This window comes from Panthera leo, chromosome D3 (assembly GCF_018350215.1).
Source record: "Panthera leo isolate Ple1 chromosome D3, P.leo_Ple1_pat1.1, whole genome shotgun sequence".
Classification (NCBI taxonomy): domain Eukaryota; kingdom Metazoa; phylum Chordata; class Mammalia; order Carnivora; family Felidae; genus Panthera; species Panthera leo.
The window spans coordinates 8,024,035-8,039,329 of NC_056690.1; the positions used below are offsets into that span (position 1 = coordinate 8,024,035).

At 42.1% G+C, this 15,295-nt stretch overlaps 2 protein-coding genes across 9 annotated transcripts in view; one reads left to right on the top strand and one right to left on the bottom strand.

Annotated features, from left to right (window-relative positions):
- IFT81 (intraflagellar transport 81) overlaps positions 1-15,295 on the top strand; it is a 198,285-nt gene that overhangs the window by 15,740 nt on the left and 167,250 nt on the right. The gene's annotated exons all lie outside the window — the stretch shown is intronic.
- The window catches only part of P2RX7 (purinergic receptor P2X 7), a 63,943-nt gene that overhangs the window by 2,578 nt on the left and 46,070 nt on the right, over positions 1-15,295 (bottom strand). The window contains exon 13 of one of the 3 annotated variants that reach the window (XM_042911260.1): positions 10,270-10,471. The exons of 1 other annotated variant lie outside the window; for it this stretch is intronic. In XM_042911260.1, the coding sequence (XP_042767194.1) occupies positions 10,442-10,471 (30 nt within the window). In that variant the 3' untranslated portion in view covers positions 10,270-10,441. Of the gene's footprint in view, positions 1-10,269; positions 10,472-14,742; positions 14,906-15,295 lie in introns of those variants that run through there. One more of the 3 variants, XM_042911259.1, reaches the window with a different exon arrangement.

Sequence of the window (15,295 nt, forward strand, 5' to 3'; positions counted from 1 at the left end):
AAGGCTGGAGGACAAAGGGAGGGAGAGCTGCTGAGCCCTCGGACGGCAGAGCTCAGCTTGGCGGGGAACAAAGGCGCCAGCGCCATCTCCCCCGCCCATCCCCCAGCCAAAATCCCAAAGGGAACCAGTTCCTGCCAGGGAACTTGCTCGCTCCGCGCAAACACCCAACTCTGTGCTTCTGCGGAGCCAAACCTCCGGCAGCGGATCTGACTCCCTCCCGCTGCCACAGGGCTCCTCCTGAAGTGGATCACCTAAGGAGAAGCGAGCTAAGCCTGCCCCTCCAGCCCCCGTGCACCTTGCCTACCCACCCCAGCTAATACGCCAGATCCCCAGCAACACAAGCCTGGCAGTGTGCAAGTAGCCCAGACGGGACACGCCACCCCACAGTGAATCCCGCCCCTAGGAGAGGGGAAGAGAAGGCACACACCAGTCTGACTGTGGCCCCAGCAGTGGGCTGGGGGCAGACATCGGGTCGGACTGCGGCCCCGCCCACTAACTCCAGTTATACACCACAGCACAGGGGAAGTGCCCTGCAGGTCCTCACCACGCCAGGGACTCTCCAAAATGACCAAACGGAAGAATTCCCCTCAGAAGAATCTCCAGGAAATAACAACAGCTAATGAACTGATCAAAAAGGATTTAAATAATATAACAGAAAGTGAATTTAGAATAATAGTCATAAAATTAATCGCTGGGCTTGAAAACAGTATACAGGACAGCAGAGAATCTCTTGCCACAAAGATCGAGGGACTAAGGAACAGTCACGAGGAGTTGAAAAACGCTTTAAACGAATTGCAAAACAAAATGGAATCCACGATGGCTCGGCTTGAAGAGGCAGAGGAGAGAATAGGTGAACTAGAAGATAAAGTTATGGAGAAAGAGGAAGCTGAAAGAAAGAGAGATAAAAAAATCCAGGAGTATGAGGGGAAAATTAGAGAACTAAGTGATACACTAAAAAAAAATAATATACGCATAATTGGTATCCCAGAGGAGGAAGAGAGAGGGAAGGGTGCTGAAGGGGTACTTGAACAAATTATAGCTGAGAACTTCCCTGAACTGGGGAAGGAAAAAGGCATTGAAATCCAAGAGGCACAGAGAACTCCCTTCAGACGTAACTTGAATCGATCTTCTGCACGACATATCATAGTGAAACTGGCAAAATACAAGGATAAAGAGAAAATTCTGAAAGCAGCAAGGGATAAACGTGCCCTCACATATAAAGGGAGACCTATAAGACTCGTGACTGATCTCTCCTTTGAAACTTGGCAGGCCAGAAAGGCTTGGCACGATATCTACAGTGTGCTAAACAGAAAAAATATGCAGCCGAGAATCCTTTATCCAGCAAGTCTGTCATTTAGAATAGAAGGAGAGATAAAGGTCTTCCCAAACAAACAAAAACTGAAGGAATTTGTCACCACGAAACCAGCCCTACAAGAGATCCTAAGGGGGATCCTGTGAGACAAAGTACCAGAGACATCACTACAAGCATAAAACATACAGACATCACAATGACTCTAAACCCATATCTTTCTATAATAACACTGAATGTAAATGGATTAAATGCACCAACTAAAAGACATAGGGTATCAGAATGGATAAAAAAACAAGACCCATCTATTTGCTGTCTACAAGAGACTCATTTTAGATCTGAGGACACCTTTAGATTGAGAGTGAGGGGATGGAGAACTATTTACCATGCTCCTGGAAGCCAAAAGAAAGCTGGAGTAGCCATACTTATATCAGACAAACTAGACTTTAAATTAAAGGCTGTAACAAGAGATGAAGAAGGGCATTATATAATAATCACAGGGTCTATCCACCAGGAAGAGCTAACTATTATAAATGTCTATGCGCCAAATACCCGAGCCCCCAGATATATAAAACAATTACTCATAAACATAAGCAACCTTATTGATAAGAATGTGGTCATTGCAGGGGACTTTAACACCCCACTTACAGAAATGGATAGATCATCTAGACACACAGTCAATAAAGAAACAAGGGCCCTGAATGATACATTGGATCAGATGGACTTGACAGATATATTTAGAACTCTGCATCCCAAAGCAACAGAATATACTTTCTTCTCGAGTGCACATGGAACATTCTCCAAGATAGATCATATACTGGGTCACAAAACAGCCCTTCATAAGTTTACAAGAATTGAAATTATACCATGCATACTTTCAGACCACAATGCTATGAAGCTTGAAATCAACCACAGGAAAAAGTCTGGAAAACCTCCAAAAGCATGGAGGTTAAAGAACACCCTACTAACGAATGAGTGGGTCAACCAGGCAATTAGAGAAGAAATTAAAACATATATGGAAACAAACGAAAATGAAAATACAACAATCCAAACGCTTTGGGATGCAGCGAAGGCAGTCCTGAGAGGAAAATACATTGCAATCCAGGCCTATCTCAAGAAACAAGAAAAATCCCAAATACAAAATCTAACAGCACACCTAAAGGAAATAGAAGCAGAACAGCAAAGGCAGCCTAAACCCAGCAGAAGAAGAGAAATCATAAAGATCAGAGCAGAAATAAACAATATAGAATCTAAAAAAACTGTAGAGCAGATCAACGAAACCAAGAGTTGGTTTTTTGAAAAAATAAACAAAATTGACAAACCTCTAGCCAGGCTTCTCAAAAAGAAAAGGGAGATGACCCAAATAGATAAAATCATGAATGAAAATGGAATGATTACAACCAATCCCTCAGAGATACAAACAATTATCAGGGAATACTATGAAAAATTATATGCCAGCAAATTGGACAACCTGGAAGAAATGGACAAATTTCTAAACACCCACACTCTTCCAAAACTCAATCAGGAGGAAATAGAAAGCTTGAACAGACCCATCACCAGCGAAGAAATTGAATCGGTTATCAAAAATCTCCCAACAAATAAGAATCCAGGACCAGATGGCTTCCCAGGGGAGTTCTACCAGACATTTAAAGCAGAGATAATACCTATCCTTCTCAAGCTATTCCAAGAAATAGAAAGGGAAGGAAAACTTCCAGACTCATTCTATGAAGCCAGTATTACTTTGATTCCTAAACCAGACAGAGACCCAGTAAAAAAAGAGAACTACAGGCCAATATCCCTGATGAATATGGATGCAAAAATTCTTAATAAGATACTAGCAAATCGAATTCAACAGCATATAAAAAGAATTATTCACCATGATCAAGTGGGATTCATTCCTGGGATGCAGGGCTGGTTCAACATTCGCAAATCGATCAACGTGATACATCACATTAACAAAAAAAAAGAGAAGAACCATATGATCCTGTCAATCGATGCAGAAAAGGCCTTTGACAAAATCCAGCACCCTTTCTTAATAAAAACCCTTGAGAAAGTCGGGATAGAAGGAACATACTTAAAGATCATAAAGGCCATTTATGAAAAGCCCACAGCTAACATCATCCTCAACGGGGAAAAACTGAGAGCTTTTTCCCTGAGATCAGGAACACGACAGGGATGCCCACTGTCACCGCTGCTGTTTAATATAGTGCTGGAAGTTCTAGCATCAGCAATCAGACAACAAAAGGAAATCAAAGGCATCAAAATTGGCAAAGATGAAGTCAAGCTTTCGCTTTTTGCAGATGACATGATATTATACATGGAAAATCCGATAGACTCCACCAAAAGTCTGCTAGAACTGATACATGAATTCAGCAAAGTTGCAGGATACAAAATCAATGTGCAGAAATCAGTTGCATTCTTATACACTAACAATGAAGCAACAGAAAGACAAATGAAGAAACTGATCCCATTCACAATCGCACCAAGAAGCATAAAATACCTAGGAATAAATCTAACCAAAGATGTAAAAGATCTGTATGCTGAAAACTATAGAAAGCTTATGCAGGTAATTGAAGAAGATATAAAGAAATGGAAAGACATTCCCTGCTCATGGATTGGAAGAATAAATATTGTCAAAATGTCAATACTACCCAAAGCTATCTACACATTCAATGCAATCCCAATCAAACTTGCACCAGCATTCTTCTCGAAACTAGAACAAGCAATCCTAAAATTCATATGGAACCACAAAAGGCCCCGAATAGCCAAAGTAATTTTGAAGAAGAAGACCAAAGCAGGAGGCATCACAATCCCAGACTTTAGCCTCTACTACAAAGCTGTCATCATCAAGACAGCATGGTATTGGCATAAAAACAGACACATAGACCAATGGAATAGAATAGAAACCCCAGAACTAGACCCACAAACGTATGGCCAACTCATCTTTGACAAAGCAGGAAAGAACATCCAATGGAAAAAAGACAGTCTCTTTAACAAATGGTGCTGGGAGAACTGGACAGCAACATGCAGAAGGTTGAAACTAGACCACTTTCTCACACCATTCACAAAAATAAACTCAAAATGGATAAAGGACCTGAATGTGAGACAGGAAACCATCAAAACCTTAGAGGAGAAAGCAGGAAAAGACCTCTCTGACCTCAGCCGTAGCAATCTCTTACTCGGCACATCCCCAAAGGCAAGGGAATTAAAAGCAAAAGTGAATTACTGGGACCTTATGAAGATAAAAAGCTTCTGCACAGCAAAGGAAACAACCAACAAAACTAAAAGGCAACCAACGGAATGGGAAAAGATATTTGCAAATGACACATCGGACAAAGGGCTAGTATCCAAAATCTATAAAGAGCTCATCAAACTCCACACCCGAAAAACAAATAACCCAGTGAAGAAATGGGCAGAAAACATGAATAGACACTTCTCTAAAGAAGACATCCGGATGGCCAACAGGCACATGAAAAGATGTTCAACGTCGCTCCTTATCAGGGAAATACAAATCAAAACCACACTCAGATACCACCTCACGCCAGTCAGAGTGGCCAAAATGAAGAAATCAGGAGACTATAGATGCTGGAGAGGATGTGGAGAAACAGGAACCCTCTTGCACTGTTGGTGGGAATGCAAATTGGTGCAGCCGCTCTGGAAAGCAGTGTGGAGGTTCCTCAGAAAATTAAAAATAGACCTACCCTATGACCCAGCAATAGCACTGCTAGGAATTTATCCAAGGGATACAGGAGTACTGATGCATAGGGGCACCTGTACCCCAATGTTTATAGCGGCACTCTCAACAATAGCCAAATTATGGAAAGAGCCTAAATGTCCATCAACTGATGAATGGATAAAGAAATTGTGGTTTATATACACAATGGAATACTACGTGGCAATGAGAAAAAATGAAATATGGCCTTTTGTAGCAACATGGATGGAACTGGAGAGTGTGATGCTAAGTGAAATAAGCCATACAGAGAAAGACAGATACCATATGGTTTCACTCTTATGTGGATCCTGAGAAACATAACAGAAACCCATGGGGGAGGGGAAGGAAAAAAAAAAAAAAAAAAAAGAGGTTAGAGTGGGAGAGAGCCAAAGCATAAGAGACTGTTAAAAACTGAGAACAAACTGAGGGTTGATGGGGGGTGGGAGGGAGGGCAGGGTGGGTGATGGGTATTGAGGAGGGCACCTTTTGGGATGAGCACTGGGTGTTGTATGGAAACCAATTTGACAGTAAATTTCATATATTAAAAAAAAAAAAAAAAAAAAAAAAAAAAAAAAAGAAAGGAATCTTATCTTGTTATGAACCCTTTGTAAAACAAAAATCACTTTCACCCACACTATTTACTTTTTTTGTAAATGTGGATTCTTTTAGATTGGATTTATTTAAAGTGAATTTCCCACAGGAATTCCTTTCTCTTCTAAAATGTTCTACTCACTGTCATTTTACCCCTCTGCTTCAGGTCGACATTTGGATGTGTTTCTATGAGGCAGCAGCTTCAGCTGCCCTTTATTCTCCTGGGGGCCACCTTCATTTCCAGGACGACCTTCCCAGCCCTTTTTTGATGAGGCCTCTGTGGCACATTCAGAAGCCTCTGCATCATGAAGACGCTCAGTAATGGCTCACTGGCTCTGCCTGGCTGCAGACAGGTTTTCCCACCTCACCCTCCGTGGAGGCCAACCACTTTGCTCTCCTGGCAACAGGAACAACTGTAGACGTACCCTGAACAAGCAAAGCTGAATCCAAGTGCTGTGCCAGGCAGTCCTCAAATTGTGAATGGTCGCAGTGCACATTCGATGCCTACCTGCATATGAGCCTGACTCAACACAGGGATCAGCAAGTGCCTTTGTGAACCTTGTCCTCTAGCGCTTTATCTGAAGCGAAGGCAGAGTTATTCCCATTAGGAAAGTAGACATTTTTTTTTCCTGATGGTGGATGGCAAAGTCAATGCCTCAGGCAAGGTCAGTGCTTGAGTTGCACCCTAAGAAAGCCAAAGGTAAGATTTATACCCACCAACCTCTGGCTTATCCCTTCTTCCTTGAACATCCTTGCAAATATTGTTCTTCTGGCTTGCTGGCCCTGCTGGGGTCTCCACTGGAATATTTGCTTACAAGACACATTTATATGCCTTTGGGGGGTATGAGGAAATCTGAACAGAAAGCTGGCTGCAGCCTCCATTTGAGACTCAGACTAAAAGAAAGTCTAGATGCTGTAAAGAAAGTACATATTTTTAATACCATAAAGAAATATCCACAAAATGTAAAAATTGCTCAGTTGCCTATGCATTAGTTTTTGGTTTTGTTTTTGGCAATTTAAAAAATTGTGGTAAATATATATATACCATAAATTTGATTTCAACTATTTCTAAGTGTACAATTCAGTGGCATTAAGTATATTTACAATGTTGTACAACCATCATCACCATCCATCATCACCATCCATCTCTAGAACTTTTTCATCCTCCCGAATAGAAGCTCTGAACCCATTAAACACCAGCTTTCTATTTCCCTCCTCCCCTAGCATCTGGTAACCTTTATTCTACTTTCAGTCTCTATGGATTTGCCTGTTTTGGGTATTTCGTGTAAATAGAATGATACAGCGTGTGGCTTTTTGTGTCTGATTTATTTCACTTAGCATAATGTTTTTAAGGTTCATGCATGTTGTAGAATGTATCAGAACTCCATCCCATTTTATGGCCAAATGATATTCCATTGTATAGATACATCCCATTTTGTTTATCCACTCATCTGTTGGTGGACACTGGGTTGTTACCATCTTTTGGCTATTGTCAGTAATGCTGCTATGGACATTTGTGTATGGGTATGTATTTGAGTCCCTGCTTTCAGTCCTTTTGGGTATATACCTAGAAGTGGAATAGTTGGATCATATGGAAATTCTATATTTCAGTATCTGACGAACTGCCAAGTCCAAGCATTATGTTTTATATTCAGGATATATTTGTTACAATTAAAAAGAAAGAAAGGAGGTGTATTTGGTAGGACTGCCATAACAAAGCACCATAGACAGTGTGGTTTATTTATTTATTTATTTTAATAAAGAAATATTTATTATAATAAAAAAATTGTATATCAGAAAAAATACCCTAAAGCTAGTCTATTTCTTTTTTTTTTTAATATGAAATTTATTGTCAAATTGGTTTCCATACAACACCCAGTGCTCATCCCAAAAGATGCCCTCTTCAATACCCATAACCCACCCTCCCTCCCCTCCCTCCCACCCCCCATCAGCCCTGAGTTTGTTCTCATTTTTTAAGAGTCTCTTATGCTTTGGCTCTCTCCCACTCTAACCTCTCTCTTTTTTTTTTTTTTTTTCCTTCCCCTCCCCCATGGGTTCCTGTTAAGTTTCTCAGGATCCACAAGAGTGAAAACATATGGTATCTGTCTTTCTCTGTATGGCTTATTTCACTTAGCATCACACTCTCCAGTTCTGTCCACGTTGCTACAAAGGGCCATATTTCATTCTTTCTCATTGCCACGTAGTACTCCATTGTGTATATAAACCACAATTTCTTTATCCATTTATCAGTTGATGGACATTTAGGCTCTTTCCATCATTTGGCTATTGTTGAGAGTGCTGCTATAAACATTGGGGTACAAGTGCCCCTATGCATCAGTACTCCTGTATCCCTTGGGTAAATTCCTAGCAGTGCTACTGCTGGATCATAGGGCAGGTCTATTTTTAATTTTTTGAGGAACCTCCACACTGTTTTCCAGAGTGGCTGCACCAGTTTGCATTCCCACCAACAGTGCAAGAGGGTTCCCGTTTTTCCACATCCTCTCCAGCATCTATAGTCTCCTGATTTGTTCATTTTGGCCACTCTGACTGGCGTGAGGTGATATCTGAGTGTGGTTTTGATTTGTATTTCCCTGATGAGGAGCGACGTTGAGCATCTTTTCATGTGCCTGTTGGCCATCCGGATGTCATCTTTAGAGAAGTGTCTATTCATGTTTTCTGCCCATTTCTTCACTGGATTAGACAGTGTGGTTTAAACAATAGAAATCTGTTTCCTCACAATTCTGGAGGGCAAAACTCCAACATCTGTCTAGGTATCAACATGGTTCATTTTTTCTAGGCTTCTCTCCTAGTCCTTTCCCTCTGCACCTGTGTCCCAATCTCTTCTTAAAAGGACACCAGTCAGATTGGAATAGAGCCCACCTATATGATCTCATTTTACCTTAATCACCTCATTGAAGGCTATATCCCCCAAACCAGTCATATTCTGAGATAATGGGGGTTAGTATTTCAACATGTGCATCCAGTGGGGGTGCAAACTTCAGCCCATGACAGGGTAGAGAGCCAGCCATAAGCTAACTCTTCATTAACTTACCTAAACAAACCATGATAGACAGAAAACTGAAAAGATGGTTTTTAATCTGGATTTTTGGATTTCAGGAAATGCCATTGACCTTTTCTGATATCTCTAAATTGATTTGTCATTATCCATGGTATATTCCAATGAGGAATGAGGAGGCTCTTCTTAAATGTACATTCAAGAAAGATTAAAGGTTTTTAACAAATACTATCTTTGCTGGAAAAGAGAGAGAGCAAGAGAGCACTCTTATTAAAGGCTCACCTTGTCCTTAAGGAAAAATGTCATGCACATTGTGTCCTGCCTTGACTGTCTCTCAGTGTCATTTGATACCCATCTCTGGCATCATCTTAAGTTGCTGTGTGCAACTCTGTTACATGAGTGTGCCTTAACATATTTGACCAATCCCCCATTGTTGGACCTGAAGGAATTTAACACAATTCTTTCTTGGATTCTTTCTTTTCTTCCTGTCACCATCACCAACTTAGGAGTCCAGGTTGCTTCCTTTTTTTTTTTTTAATATATGAAATTTATTGTCAAATTGGTTTCCATGCAACACCCAGTGCTCATCCCAAAAGATGCCCTCTTCAGTACCCATCACCATCCTCCCTTCCCTCTCACCCCCCATCAGCCCTCAGTTTGTTCTCATTTTTTTAAGAGTCTCTTATGCTTTGGCTCTCTCCCATTTTAACCTCTCTCTCTTTTTTTTTTTTTTTTTTTTTTTTCTTTTCCTTCCCCTCCCCCAGGGGTTCCTGTCAGGTTGCTTCCTTAGTCACTCCTATATGATCCCAGCCAACTTTCTAGGTTTCCCCTCCAGCCAACATCCTCATGACTGCCCAAAGGATGTTCTTGAGTCACTGCTCTCCTCATGTCCCTGGGCAACCCAAGAGTTGCCCCATCTTGACTTTGCAATTGGTCCAAACATCTATGCTTTTTTTTTCTGTTTGTTTTGTTTAAGTAAGTTCCTCAAATCAGTCTCTTTTTAATCTTCATCTCCTTTCTGGGGAGCCAGCCAGGTCTACCAGTAATCTGAGCACATACATTCTCATTTCTTTCTGGGCCTGCTTCATGCTACTGTTCCTGTCAGCAGTGCCTCTTCTCATCCCACCAGACAGTGTGTCCCATGTTCCCGCTCTCTTCATCTAGGGAGGGCCAGCTCATGTCTCACGAGCTCCACAAAGCCCCCCATGGTTACTCTTGCCTGTGTGGATTTTGCCTTTCTTTAACCTTCTGGTTCACTGGGATGGACCCACACCATTTATGAAGCAGTAAGAAAACGAGTCCCTCCCCAAATAGACCCAGAAGACGAGGACTGTATAGTAAATGTCCCTGTCATACTCGCCATCGGACAGCTCTTGGAACACACTTTTTTTCCACTTCAGTGTTTGCACTTGCTGTCCCTGTGTTCCTCCAACTTGTCAACTTCCTGACATTCAGATCCAGCTTAAATGCCACTTCCTTCGAGAGGCCATCCCTGACCCCTGTCAGAAGTAATTCTATTGTTTCTTCACAGCATGCTGCTTGTTTTTCTCATACCCTTTATCCCAAGCTATTCCCGTCTCATTTCTTTACATATCGCTTACCTGCTTCCCCTGCTGCACCTAGCCTCCAGGGGAGCCTATCTTGTTTACTTGTTTATCCACACCACCTGTGCAGTGCTGGGTTGCTTGGTAAATGTTTGCTGAGGGGATTAATGAGATTGAATGGAATGGGGATAGAGAAAGGGGACAGGGGACATGGAGATTGTCCCTTGGATTTCTGGTTTGGGAAATTGAGCTGATGGCAGGTGACGCTATTACTGAGCTTGGAACTTCTGGAGGAGCACCTGTGGGTGAGGTGGAGAGAGCAGAGATAGATAGTGATTTCTCCTTTGTACCCATTTGATTTGCCTCTAAAGTATTTTAAGTAGAATATCTAGAGGTGGTTAAATATATGGGCCTGGGGTTTAGGAGCGATACTAGGGCACCATCCAAATAACAGGGGCGCCTGGGTGGCTCAGTTGGTTAAGCATCTGGCTCATGGTTTGTGAGATAGAGCCCTGAGTTGGGCTCCATGCTGACAGCGTGGAAGCTGCTTGGGATCCTCTCTCCCTCTCTGCCCTTCCCCTGCTCATGCTCTCTCTCTTTCTCTCTCTCTAAAAATAAATAAATAAACTTAAAAAAATAACATCAATGACTAGCTAGCATATTTAGACTTATGGCTAAAACTTTATTTAAAAAAAATTGTTTTAATGTTCATTCTTGAGAGAGACAGAGACAGAGACAGAGAAGGAGAGAGAACACAAGTGGGGGAGAGGCAGAGAGAGAGGGTGACACAGAATCTGAAGCAGCCTCCAGGCTCTGAGCTGTCAGCACAGAGTCCAATGTAGGGCTCGAACCCATGATCTGCGAGATCATGATCTGAGCAGACGTTGGATGCTTAACCGACTGAGCCACCCAGGTGCCCCTGAAACTTTAAAAAATAATAATAGCCAACATTATTGAGTGCTTACACTGCAACAGGTGGTGAGCAAAGTGCTCTACATACATTTACACTTATAATATTTAAGACTTAAAACAACCCTTGGACACAAAGATACAACTGAGCATTCTAAGAATTGGATAAACTGCCTGAGGCCACTGAGCTAATTAGTGAGTGAGCAGGATTTGACTTCAGGTGATCAGTTTCCAGAGTCTCTTTCCTACTGTACCATGTGCTGGAATAGGCATGCAATGGACCCCAAACCAAGATGAACCCTTTGCCTTTGAGGAGCTTATTTTTTGCTTGGGGAAATAAAATATAGCTCATAAGTTACCATACTCAACAAGCTTGCATAAGACACTTGTTCAACCTTGTCAAGAATGGCAGTTATTTAGGGGTGCCTGGGTGGCTCAGTTGGTTAAGCATCTGACTCTTGATTTTGGCTCAGGTCATGATCTCACAGTTTGTGAGTTCGAGCCCCGTGTCATGCTCTTTACTGATAGTGCAGGGCTTGCTTGGGATTCTCTCCCTCTCCCATTCTCTCTGTCCCTCCCTTGATCTTTCCTTCTCTCAAAATTAATAAAATGAACTTAAAAAAAAAAAAGGCAATTATTTGGTTAAAATGGCCAGTCAGTGTTAGCTACCTCCTCTGCTGATTCCAGAAGACTCAGTCTCATGTGACCTTGACAATTAAGAGGAACTAAGGATGTTAGAAATGCAAAATCCTCTCTGTGAATCATGTCTGGAAACATAATTTGTAATCCTTCTGGGACTGGAAAAGAGGAAACTGAAAGATCACAGTAAAAGCAAAAAAAGATAGTGATCTCTTCCAAAGAGGGCAGAAATGAGTCAGGGGACACTCGGGATTCCCAGAATGATGACTGCATGGGATTAGAATATGGGTTGAGAAATATATAAGCAGTAGGAAGTGAAAAACCACACCCAGTGCACACGTTTGGCTCATTTGAATAAAAGGGGGGTGGTGGTCCCAGTTTCTTGCAGGCTCTACAAGGCAGGGCTTTATACAGACAGTGACTGCGCAGAAACCATGCCAAGCCTTTTAATTTTTGAGGGCGGCCAGTTGGCCAGGAATTAGGGGTGTTTTAATCACCTCCTTTTCACCCCATTGGTGAGGGAAGGATTCCCATCCTAAGATTATGGAGATGGCCAAATGCATGACACCCATCATTACACAGGTGAAAATGGCAGCAGTTTATTAATCACATAATCAGAGGTCAGAAGGTTGCATTTGGGAACAGAGTGAACAACCAGAGGCAGTGGGAGGCAGTCATGTTTTGCAGTATCATGAGAGTGAGGTGCCCTGTGGCTCCCACAGGAGGATGTGATTGTCTTTTGGATAATTCCATGGGTGGCAGAGAACTCAAACTCTCTATTCAGGGGTCAGCAGAAAGTGCATCTGCTCCATATGCCAGAGAAGGTCATTTGTCTAGGTGACTTCTTCTATGGGAACAGGTTGGGGAGGGGAATTTGCATTTAAGCCCCTAGGCCCTCCTGATTTCACCAAATGTCAAGCTGTAATGGTTCATAGAACTTAGGGAAACCCTTGCTTACATTTACTGGTTTATTATAAAGGATATAATAAAAGATACAGATGAACAACCAAATGAAGAAGTACATAGAGCAAGGTCCTTAAGGGGCCTGAGCACAGATGCTTCTGTCCCTGTGGGGTTGGGGAACACCACCCTTCCAGCATGTAGATGTATTCATCAATCCAGAAGCTCTCCAAATCTCACAATTTAGACAATTTTACGGGGGCTTCGTTACGTAGGCACAATCAATTATTAACTAAATTTCCAACCCCTCTCCATCCTGGAGGATGCAGAGTGGGGCTCAAAGTTCTAAGCTTCCGATCATGGCTTGGTCTCTCTGGTTACCAGCCCCCGTCCTGAAGTTAGGAGCCCACCAAGCGTTGCCTCATCAGAATATAAGACACTCTTAACACCCAGAAAATTCCAAGGGAATTAGGAGCTCTGGGAACAGAGACCAAATATGTATCTTGGTGTCAGGAACGGGGAATAGAGACCGAATATATATCTTACTATGTCATAGTGCTTCAGTGAATATATGTTGAATGAAAGTGTCAATGAGTGACTGTGATTTGGGGATCTTCTGAGAAAAGGAAGTAAAAGGAGCACTACAGTTATCATAAATTATACATTACTTTTTATTATCAAAACTGTCTAGTTAAGACAAGTACATTGCCAAGCTAGAATTAGGAAGTGTTCAAAGACTTGTGCCCTCTGAAGAGAGGAATGCAAGTTCATTACCAATGCTACATGAAATCTGTCAACATTTACAAAAAAGCATGAACACAGACAGGAAACAGTGACTACCCGGCAATTACCATATAGAATAATGGAAGTAAGTCCAAGGAAACAGTCCCTACAAAGTGTGATTCTCCTTGGGATGCCTTTGCTGATGACATTACTTTATGCAGTAGGCTAAAAACAAGTTACAAATATGGTGCATATTATTGCAGGAAGTGTCAGACATTTCACACACGGTTGGCATAACACATCACCCTCTCACCTAAAGCATCTGTGAGGAAGGTAGAGGAGAATAGTAGGTGGATCCAGTGACTACCTGTCATTCCACATTCTGACTCCATTTGGGATCTCCAGAGGTGATAGAAACCAGGGAGAAGGCACCAGAAACAAAAACAAAAACAAAAAAAAAACCCCAAAAAAGTATAAAGGCTCAGAGGTTGTCAGAATGGAGATCTGTAGCTCTTACATACAATTCTAGGAGTAAAAGTTTAAATTCTGAAGAAGTAATGTATCATTCACTTTTCAAAAAGATCTCATATATATAAGAAGTCCTATCTACTACCTCTGAACAGTAGCAAAAATGAAAGTTCAGTCTGGCCTAGCTTATTCCTGAGTTTAAAGCCAGATAAAATCCTGGGTCAAAAAAAAAAAGTGTCTTGTTCATATTTGATTTACATTAATACAGTAGAAAGCATCTGGTTTTCAAAAAGTATCTAAATGGCAAATATTGGAATATGTGCTAAAAAATCACAGATCTTTCATCACTCACAGTGTTGAATAGTGGTCTCTATTTATTCTTTAAAATAGTTGTTTAGAGGGGCGCCTGGGTGGCTCGGTCGGTTAAGCATCCGACTTCGGCTCAGATCATGATCTCACGGTCCGTGGGTTCGAGCCCCGCGTCGGGCTCTGTGCTGACAGCTCAGAGCCTGGAGCCTGTTTCCGATTCTGTGTCTCCCTCTCTCTGTGACCCTCCCCTGTTCATGCTCTGTCTCTCTCTGTCTCAAAAATAAATAAACGTTAAAAAAAAATTAAATTAAAAATAGTTGTTTAGAAATAATCAATTCCAGTGCCAAAACCGTGAAAAGGAAATCCTGAAGGAGGATCCTAAAACCTCCTGACTCTCCATTTTCATATTCTTAGCAGTTGACGTATAGAAATGGTAAAGGTTTGGGTGTGAGTTACTTTTTAAGGAGCATCCAAACCTCATCCATTCTAATTGTCTGCAAAGTACAGAACGTTAAAGGCATAAACGTGGCCTTTTCTAGTTTTTAACAGCAGTAGCTACTTCCAGTCATAGAAGTAGGATGTGGATTAGAATGTATTGGGTAGCTCAGCAGTGAGATCGGATGGATTGCAGAGCTGGTCTGGTGGGTTACCTGATTTGGTCTGCAGCCCCGATAGAATTGCTGAACAGACACCTAAGCCCCTAAGGGACTTCTGTGGTGGTCCAGGTATAGGCTGAGCCTCTGTTCCAGTGAGTCAGGCTTGCTCTCTGTCCCAGTCATCTGTTGCTGTGTAACAAACAATCCAAATTTAGTGGCTTAAGACAACAGTTCCGTGGGTGCCTGGGTGGCTCAGTCGGTGAAGCGTCTGACTCGATTCCAGCTCAGGTCGTGATCTCATGGCTCGTTGGACTGAGCCCCCGTCAGGCTCTGTGCTGACAGTGCAGAGCCGGCTTAGGATTCTCTCTCCTTCTCTCTCTGCCTGTCCTCCGCTTGCACGTGCTCACTCTCTCTCTCAAAATAAATAAACGTTAAGACAAAAAGAACAGCAACAATTTTGTTCTGCGGGTTCCCTGGGAAGCGTCTCATGCAATTGCAGTAAGCTGTGAGCAGGGTGTGGAATGACCTGAAGGCTTCTCTCCCATGTCTAGTGAGTGGGTTTGGAAGGCCTGAAAGCTG